General features: G+C 32.9%; 1 protein-coding gene across 1 annotated transcript; it reads right to left on the bottom strand.

The window, feature by feature from the left end:
• Positions 1 to 7,763: 7,763 nt before the first annotated feature.
• LOC149533079 (UDP-glycosyltransferase 72B1-like) lies at positions 7,764 to 9,480 on the bottom strand. The gene has a single exon (XM_089805556.1). The coding sequence runs from the start codon at positions 9,357 to 9,359 to the stop codon at positions 7,977 to 7,979; it is 1,383 nt and encodes a 460-aa protein (XP_089661682.1). The 5' UTR covers positions 9,360 to 9,480; the 3' UTR covers positions 7,764 to 7,976.
• Between the last annotated feature and the right edge of the window lie 1,357 nt (positions 9,481 to 10,837).

Raw genomic sequence — 10,837 nt, 5'->3', positions numbered from 1 at the left:
TCCTCCAAACACAAATGGTATAATGTAGAAAATGCAAAGAATCAAAATAAAAGTAACATCTAAAAAAAAAATTGATTTGTTTAAATTTGAATGCCACTTCATTATTTCAAATAGATTTTTACTACCCCAAACTTAACCTTACCGAATAGGCACCCTTTCTCTTCATGTTATTTTTCATAGTGAGTATAGATAGGTAGTGAGGTAGTAGTTAATTTATAACATAGCATGTACTAATTCTCTCTCTATATAACAAAATGTCTAGTTTATTTCAAATAGATTTTTACTACCCCGAATTTAACCTTACTGAATAGGCACCCTTTCTCCTCCTATTATTTTTCATAGTGAGTATAGATAGGTAGTGAGCTAATAGTTTATTTATAACATAGCATGTACTAATTCTCTCTATATAACAAAATGTCTGGTTTTTTTTTTTTTTTTTTTTTTTTTTTTCATAATTAGTCGTTATTTCATCATTTGAAAAAAATAGATTGGTCATAGAAAGACAAATCCATTGTGCAATACAATGGAATATTGCACACTCCTCTCTAGGCCTAGATAAAAATGAATTCTTAAAATTTCAACAATGATTTTATCACAATGTATAGTTAAGTAAAATTCTTCATTTATTCAAAGAAATGTTTATATATTTCTTATAAATTTATTTAATTTAAGAAATTTAAATTTTTTATAAATATTATAGAGAGTATTCTATTGTCATTATTATTTTTAAGTAAAATATTTAGCCAAAGGAAACTTAAATATTAATAGCTCCCTTTATTAAAATCATAATTGTTGGATAGTTAGTAGTTCAAGATTATATATATTATAAATACAATATTAACATTTCTAATATTATATGTTTCATGTAATGGTTAAAATTTTAATGCATAAAAGTAATGCTCATGTGTTTGGAATTCAACCTTAGAGTAATACTTTGTTGGTAAACAAATTTGTCACTGTAGAAATTGCCCAACAGAGTGTATGTGGAAAACCGTTCACAACAGTTGGATAGGCCCTTGATATCCAGCCTTCCTCTGCGTTTAGAGGGGCAACTCCCTCGTAAGATGAAATTTTGGATTTTCCAATAAAGATGAATAGGACTTAGAAAATAAAAAGGAAAATCATTAATAGCGAATGCACCACACGCTTCAATATTTTCATAAAAATGATGTAAACTGTAAATGAGAGCAATCAAGGACTACGCTTGAGAACTATCACTGACACAATGCTAATTCAACCATTCATGAATACTCACACCATACCATGAAAATACTCATAAATGAATCAACACTTCAAAAATTCAGATTCTTTAGAAAGAGAACACGAAATGTACTTCCTTCATTTCTTTGCACCAAGAAGTAAGAAATACCTTATTACAAAAACAACAATTGTACACACTTTCCAAAAATTTCTTTTTTATCAAAGCATCAGTGTTCCCTATCTCTAGTTCCCAAAAAGTCCTCTATTACATTGATTTCCAAAAATTTATAGCCATTCTAGCTTAACTAACTTTTCGGGTTCGTAACCACTCAAAAAGTTAGAGTTTGGAATTTGGAATGCATTTGAAAACCAACTCCCACTCTAACTCATGACACCTAACCACAACTAAGAATAGTTAAGACATTGACTAACACAAGGTTAATTCTAAAGTTGACCTTTTCAATCATTAGGAGTGACCTACGTCACTTTACAAAGAAGTGATTTGAGGTTCATATTATCAAAATGAGAACAAGACTTTGATGTTGTTGATGAAATCTCTATGCCTCTTTCTCAATCCTTGAGCCATTTTCTTAGAAGGATTTTAAAGCCTGTTCATTGTATCCATTTTTGACCAATTTTAAAATTGTTGCCTTCAATAGTGTCCATGTCATTCCATCAGGAATGAAGAAATGTTTACAGTACTGAAGCACAGTCTACAGACACTAAAAACTATGACACTTTTCAACTGCCTCAAATGTTGTCACAAAATTGCACGGCTTTCCAATATCTTGTATGCTTCTCTTGTGGATAGAATTCAGTTTTACATAGCTAACTACATCTAATAAAAGTGATTTCATTGTGCCTTTGGAATTGCCTTGTTCTAATCACCTTTCATGCCCATGAGATGGAAAAAACATTAAGGCATTCCATCAAACAAATTGGGGGCAACTTCTATTACTACTCTAGCAGCCAAGCTTTACATTGGATGAGTCATCAAATAACTTATCGGTGAGTGCCAATTCGAAACTCCACCATGCTCACTTTGTTAAACATGTAACCACAAATTTAGGTAAGCCCATTCACTATAGACTCATGGCATGAATACAAAATTTCATTGAATTATTACCATGTTCAATCCATCCACCTCATGTGCCTTCCCTCCGACTTCACGATTTTCAGACTATCCAATCCACTAAAAGAGAAGCCTTTATATATATATATATATATATTCCTCATCATGACGCATCAAATTGTGCATATGAGATTAAACTTTACACCTGCCTACTACATTCACAAGAGGTTCTTAAAACTTTATCAATACTATTCAAGCCTGTAGCTGCCATTGTGTTTGCAGATGTCCAACTATTTAGCCTCCATTTCATTGAATATTGGAATGAGGTTCTTCATAACCTCAACTTTCACAACTACACCAATCTCATCCTAACAACTTTGTGTGAAGAGGGCAAGAAGATTCACAATATTTGGAGAAAGCAAGTTTTGGACTTCCATTAATATAATGGAGAGGCTCACACTCTTTTCAACTTTTCATTTCAAAGCACATCAATTATTGATGTAAATGTAGTAGAAACAAGCCTATACTCTACTCACTCATATGATATTGTTCTACCCCATTTGCATACCAAAGGATCCAGTTACACCAAGCTGGAACATGATGCTTTGCCCTTGCCTTGTTCTGTGATCTGAAGCCAAGTGCACACACACAAAACATAAGCTACTTTGGTGAAGCCTTAAGCTAATCGATATCAATCTCTTATTGCATAGGTAGTCTCATGTTTTGTCTTATATCAATTATAGAAAAGACACTCTAGCATCAATGTGATGGGCGACTCTTTAACACATTCTATCAAATAATTGAGAAGCTGAACATACGTCTTTTGCCAATTCTAGTGATGGAAAAAATGGTATGTTTGGCTTGCTTCAATGTCTTGTAAAAGCTCACAGGATGAAGGTTATGTCAAACAGTTGACATTTGTTATTATTGCCGCCTTCAAATACTTGAAGTGCTGAAACTATCTTGCAAGAATGAATTACCAATTTTAATTCTAGATAATGTCTTTGCAGGCTGAAGAGTGGTTGTCATTTGATTGTGCTTTGATAATCTTCAATGTGAATAGCATGGGTTGTAGATTAGTTTGTTAATCTCCATCAAGGCCATAGGTCTCATGAATTTGGTCTTCAATCAAAACAACATACATGTCTTGTATAAGTTCTCCTTGCATTTCTTGCATCTGTCATTACTTCAAACAACTTACATACCTTCCATTAGCTGTCACGGGTGAAGAAATGTCAATTAATTCACATATGATTCCATGTTCCCACATTTTCTAGTGTATGCGCTAGCTTGGAGATTTTTGTCAAATGTTGATGTGCCTTGGTTCGTGGTCAAACTGAGGATGTAGAGCTTGGATTAAACAACTCATGTGCCTAATCATGCCTGTGGCTTTTATTGACTCAAGAATATTTGATTAAAAAGTTCATATGCCTTGTCTTGCATGCCCCCTCACCATATTATTTGTATGTTGCCGATACACCAAGCAATTCATGGGATGTGTTTGTACTTTTATTAGCTTCCATGTGCGATGATTATTATACCTCACTCATTTCTTAATATGATAATCGCCTATCATCACCTTAGTGCTTACAACCTGCTCCCATTCTCATCTTCAACACTTTGTCAAACAATAAATGTGCATATTTCATCTCCTCACAAGAGAGTGTGAGTGCTACCATGAAATTGAGTTTGATGTCGAATCCTTTGAGATGGCCAAATGATGCCTATATAATTGTGAGGAAACTAGTCTTCAAGATTATATCCGTGAATTTGATTTCTAGCTGGTGATTGCTTTAAAGTTGAAGTTCGGGTTAGGATTAGGTTAAAAAGTTGGAATATGGGGAGAGAGAGTATGGCTAGTACGTGGAGAGAGAAAAATTGAGTGAGAAAACCCAAAATCAAACTCGTACTTCTCTCTACAAGGTTTGAGTACGTGGAGATAGAAAAAGTGGAAGAGAGAGAGAGAGTGAAAACCAAACCCAAAACCAAAACCCGTACTTCTCTCTAAAAGTTTTAGTACGTGGAGAGAGAAAAGTACGGGGAGAGAGAAAGTTTGATTTTTCTTGAGGACTAATCTCTCTCTTTTCGATTAATTAATATAATTAAACTTCCGTGTAAAATGGTTGGGTAGCATACTTTTAAATCGCCAAAATAAAAATAGGATGCATTAAAGTAATATTTGTTTTCAAAGATTCCATGCACGGTTGTTGATGTGGTATTGCTCATTATTTAGAAACAAAAGTAGATTCTTTTGAGTAGTTAACAAATACACATACAATATTGGTTCCTATTCCGAATATTTTATATTGGTTCCTATTCCTAATATTCTGCAAACTAAGGAGTTTATCTAGATTCTACATGATAAAGAGATGTATATGCAAATCTAACACATTGTTTTTACCAATTTAGAAATATTTGTGAATTCTTGATTTGTTAGAAATAGTAATTAAATTTATAATTTAGTATAAAAACTAACAATGTTATACATGATTGGCATTCAATTTTTTATTATGATTATGATTATTTTAATTATAAATATAATGATTTTTTTAAATTCAAAAATATGAAATGTAAGTTATTTATTTATTATCAATTTTTTTAAATTGTTATTTTATTAATATTTAATGTCATATATTTTTGTATTGAATCTAGTTTATTATATTGTTTTATAATGTTATGGTTTATTGGTAAATTAAAATAATTTTAAAAAAGAGTTCTATACAGCTAGAGTCTTCAATATTCTACATGTTTATGATTTGTAAAACATTTATTTAAATTTTAAATTAATTGACATTTAATCTATAAATATAATTTTGTTAATGACAAATTATGAACCTATTGCATTGATAATATTTTAATAAATGAATTTTATTTATTTTAGAAATATAAATTCAAAATATAAAATTGTTATTAAGTTTAAATTTCTTTTGAATTTGTAAAATGCCATAAACTTTTATGGGTATAAAATATCATCATTTTTTATATCTTATTAAAATTTTGAGTTTTTAAAAAAGACTATTGAGACTCAAACAACAATATATGTTATTAAATATAAAATAGAGATTTTATGATCTACATGATAATTGTTTTATAAAGAAACAACAAGATTAAAAAAACAATTGTAAGTTAATCAAATGTTTTAGAGAAGAATTTTTCAAATAATATTATAAAGTATTCATATAATTTCTAATAAAAATGATTATCAAATTTAGTCCACAATATCAGTTAATTCATCATAATGCAACAATAATGAGTTCATTTGCCCTAAAAATTTCAAAAGTTATCTTACCACTTACCAATACAGATTGAAAATTTGTAACTACCTGTGTGGCACGAATAAAGAAATGTATGTTAATTGTAGTAAATTTATTTTGCAAAAAGTTATCATGGATTTTTTTAAAGAACCATGAAATATTTTGCAAAAAGTTATCATGGATTTTGCAAAAAGTTATCATGGTGGTTGATTTTTCCCATTTTTATTCTATTTTTTAAACACCTTAAACCCAAACAAAAATACTAATGCCCAATGAGAAATTTGAAATTTTTGTAAGGAAAATATTTTTTAAATAAAAGTACCCATAACTTTAGGGTTTTAGTTTTTTGAATCATACAAAATTAATTACATATGAACAACTAGGAACATAAGTTCCTAGACTAAAAAAAATTCTGTATATTCAATATTTTGGTGTTTGTGATATAATAATTTTGTATTTTATATATAGTCTTAATTTTTTGGTTGGTTTAATCATTCTTTTATTTCAAAATATATATTAAAAAATGTTGTGCAAAAATGAAGAATTGACTTGGATATTTTTAACTTTACCTAAAAAGATTGTTTGTGTTTGATTCATTAAATGTTGTTTCTTATATTTCAGAAATTATAAAATTATAACATAATTTTGATTTTATTTACAAACTAAAATATATTTTAAATGTTATTTAATTTCATTTAGTTGAGTAACATATAGTACATATTGGACTAGTTAATCTTCTACATAATTCATTATAGCTAACTTATAACCTAGTAGGGGAGATGCATTCCAAATGCATTCTCTTGAATGAAAGACTTGCATATTGGACTAGTCAATGTTCTGCAAAATTACTTTGTTCTCATTATAGCTTAACCTGTAACCTAATAAGTCGAATGCATTTCAGATGCATTCCAAATGCACTCTCTTGAATGAAATATTTGAACATTGGACTAGTCAATATTCTACATAATTGCATTGTTCTCAATATAGCTTTACTTATAACCTAGTAAGTGGAATGCATTCCAAATGCACTCTCTTGAATGAAAGATGTTGCACAGAAGACATTACAAGATGTATCACAACAAAAAAAAATGAAAACATTATAGGAGCTACCAATTTTTATTTTATTTTTAAAAATTTGTTCATAATTTTCCAAATCCTTGAAAACATGTAACTTTAGCCATGATTGTTATTTCTAAAATTAAAATGGGAACTTTCTAATTCTTGGTTATTTTTCTATTCTCTTAAAACATTAAATAATAAAATCTTAGTTCTTTATATAGTCCTTATTTTATATGACTAAAGTCCAAATTATATGTCTCATGCTAGTCCACAATGTCCCCTCTTCTAATTTGTTAAATTATTTTATTGTTGAGCTCTCTTCTAATTTGTTGAACTATTTTATTGTTGATGTAGAGATCAATACAAAAAACATTTTCTCTGAGCTACCAAAGTTAATTTCCTTTCGGCAGGACTTGTGTTGTAACACAACTTTTGTTTCCTATAATTGTTGAGCAGCCAGTACTTATCAAAATAAGCTAAGCAGTGACATTAGAACATGCTATGATGAAAATGGCAATTAGCGGCTTCACCATCAAAATCAGGGTAAGGCAACAATTAGAGACATTGGAATTGTATATTGTAAGCTCAAGGAAGATACCAGCACAATATGAGCAGAGCAAACTGAAAGAGTCTCAGTTATACAGATTTCAAGTGTGTATATCAAACATCAGAGGTAGTTTCCGACGAAAGAAAGCCGTTGAAAGAGCATCCATCTCACTATTGGATGAATAAGTATTTACACTTCTATAATCTTCGCCACCAAATCTATTGCACTAGCAAATTTACACCCGTTCATAGTGTAGAGCCCATTTGTCGTTGCACCAAAAGCCATGACTGTTAGTGAACATGGAACACCACATAATTAACCACCTGTGGGCAGGGGAGTGAGTCGCATCACCCAACAATCTCCCCCTCAACGCGCATACCAAGTGCTTACGCGGGTCGGGAAGGCACCGAGGAGATTTGAACCCATGACCAAGCCAAAACCAGGCTCTGATACCAATTGTAGAGCCCATTTGCTGTTGCACCAAAAGCTATGACTGTTAGTGAACATGGAACACCACATAATTAACCACCTGTGAACAAGGGAGTGCGTCGCATCACCCAACACATAGTACATACCCAAGCCCTTTTTTAAAGCATAAGCAGTGTTTTAGAAAAACAGAACATTTGTGGACTTAGAGATAAACTGACACATATATATTAATATTAATAATAACAAAACTTCTGCTAGTACAATAATAAGACAGTTCAACCAAATAAAATCCCCAATTCTTGCCTCCAGCTATGGGAAAGCATCAAATTTCACAGTAATCACGGCACCAAAAGAAAAGAAAAACACGACGGCATAGTAGCCTCTGCAACAAATAAAACCTGATCTAGCAAACAAATTAGGGAGTGAAGTTTTGTTTCCGTGATAAATCCCTGGCCGCATTAGCTGTGGCCTTGATTGTACTCCCCCCTTCCATGAGTGCAACCTTGGCCTTGTTCTCCAGTTCTTTCATTTTATCCCTCGTCTTTCTTCCCTCATCTCCTTCCATCAATTCCCTAACTGCTCTTTCCACTTCCTCTCTGCTTATAAATCCATTGCTGTCGATCTTCAAAGCTATTGCTATCTGAATCTGCTTCAGCAGTATGACCCTGTTCATCTTCTGTTCGGCGAAAAGAGGCCAAGCGATCATAGGAACTCCATGGGAGATGCTCTCCAGGGTTGAATTCCACCCGCAATGAGAAAGGAAGCCTCCAGTAGACGGGTGAGAAAGAACAGGGATCTGAGGAGCCCAATCGAGAACCACCAGCCCACGGTCCCTTGTTCGAATCTCAAAACCCTCCGGTAACAGCTGAGAAATATCAGTTTCCAGAGAAGAAGAGTCATCGGATTTGTAGCCGCGCACAACCCATAGAAACCGGTGGCCGCTGGCTTCCAGTCCGATCGCCAGATCTGTGATTTGCTCCCTCGGCAAAACGGCTCCGCTTCCAAATGCCACAAACAGGACGGACAGGGGAGGCTGCTGATCTAGCCATTTCAGGCAACTGGACTCGTAGGGAGTATCGGATTCTGTGGGCATCAAGGGGCCTATTGGATAAACGGAGGGCATTCCAGGCGTTCTTAGGGTTTCCATGGATTCCTCCTCCAGTTCAGCAAAAGTGTTAATGAGAATCCCTGATGCTTCCCTGAAGCGGGAGGCATGGTCGAGCATCCATTTAAACCCAGAACTGGATCTATCTTGAACGGGACTCACCAGATCTGTGGCAGGAATTGGTGGAAGCCCTGGTATGTCCACCTCAAAATCGGCGTCCTTAAAAGAAATCGTAATCTCTGAAACGAGCTTGGGAAAATGTAACATGAAGCACACAAAAGAAGCAGAGGCCGGAACGAATAAATAGGAGGGCAAGTTCAGCTTGGCCGTAAGGTCAAGCAGTTCAGTACAGAAGAGGTCAGTAATAAAAGCAGAGACTGGGGAAGATAATCGCAACGATTGCAGGGCATCTTCAATGTGTGGCTTTGCTTTGAGCATGAAGTTTGAAATTTTCATGTTTTGCTCCTCTTCATCGAGAGTGATGTGAGGAATCTCGATGAGGCGTATGTCGAGAGCAGAGGAGGCCAATCGTTCGAGCACTGCGGGCTGCTGAGATTTCCACATCCACCTGCTGATGACGAGAGTGATGGAGAAGCCATGAAACTCACAGAGCCTCTTTCCAAACTCAACTGATGGAAGGAAATGACCCATACCACTGCTGAGGGGGAAAATGGCGACATGGGGCTTCTCCATCAAAGGTCTCTAATTGCTACTGGAATTGGTCATCTACAGCCTCAAGCTTAACTTTAAGCAGCATCGAGAGTGGGATGTTTATCCACGATACCACTATATAGAAAGCATCTGGTTGGACAATTCTTTTTTCATTTAAAACACAGGTATTCAGTGGCTCTCATACTATGGTCCTGTTACGTATTGTCTAAAACTAAAGGCAAGTACTTGGCCACTGGGTATTAAATAATATAATAAATATTTACAAAATAAAATTGATGAAAAACATTGCATTCTTAAAACTGAGTAAGATTTAATTGTAAGATAAAATAATATTAATTATAAACAAAACTATTAAACAATTAGAATAGAAGTAGGAGAAAGGGAAGTGTACATTCGATATTAATGAGATTTTAAAAATAGCTTTAAAAGAGTCTATTTATCATTATTACTTTTTATGTTTTATTTAAAATCAAAATAATTGTGTCTTTTTAATAAAATTCATTTAGAAATAGAAACCTAGACATTTAAGCTTTTAATCAGCAACTTTTCATCTAAAAAGGAAATTTCAATTAATATATTAGCCATACGCACTCAATTTCCTTTACCTATCAAGTGACACCTATACTAGAGAAAAACCATTTTACCACTTATTACTATGATATAAGAAAGCTACTTTTTCAAAGTGGATATTCCAAGAATGTATAAGCCCAAAACCGTGTGACATCTCTTCCTTCAACAACAATTTTAAAAAAAAGGTCATTGCCACTAGTTTGGTTGTAAATTTTTTGATTGCATATTACAAAATAGATTTGGATTTTCCAAGTTAATTCCTTTGTTTCTCACCAAACAAAGTATACAAATCCCTGCAGCTAATATTCATCATAGAATATTTAGCTTCATCCACCACTTGTATTGTTCTCTCCAAATTTAAACATTGTTTTTGAATGATTTCTTTTAACCAACACTATAACATTTCAAATTATTTTACAATAATTTTGATTGGGTACCACATATACCTACATCATTCATTTCACTCATCAAAATTAAATTTGTTGTCTAATCTAAAATGTACACCACATTAGAAAAATAAAAAACAATACAAACGCTTTTGATTCTTCCTTTTCATTCTTTTAGTGTTCAACCTCGTTCTATTGCTCTTTATCTAAAATCTTGTATGTTGAATACTACATTTCTATTTGTTTGTACCCATTCATTTAACCACTTTTATGAAGACATTTGAAAAAAAATTCCTCAATCTTGGTAAGGCCTTTGAGTCTACATAAGCAACAATCAAATTGCTTACCCATCTGGAAACCATTTAGAATTTGTAGCCCCTTCTATAACAACTCCTTGCTTTCTTATAATTCACATGCACATTACATATAAGGGTACTAGTTTCCACAGTGTCCACTAGGTTATTTTTGAATAATAAAGAGCACCAATATTCATTTTCATCTGAAATATGGTACAATTCTAGCACTTTCTTTCATTTTCACCTG

The sequence above is a fragment of the Cupressus sempervirens genome, chromosome 10 (genome assembly GCF_028749045.1).
Source record: "Cupressus sempervirens isolate cs-2001-9-10 chromosome 10, ASM2874904v1, whole genome shotgun sequence".
Classification (NCBI taxonomy): Eukaryota; Viridiplantae; Streptophyta; class Pinopsida; order Cupressales; family Cupressaceae; genus Cupressus; species Cupressus sempervirens.
Note: the sequence above shows the minus strand (reverse complement) of the source record. Positions and strands in the feature narration are given on the sequence as shown.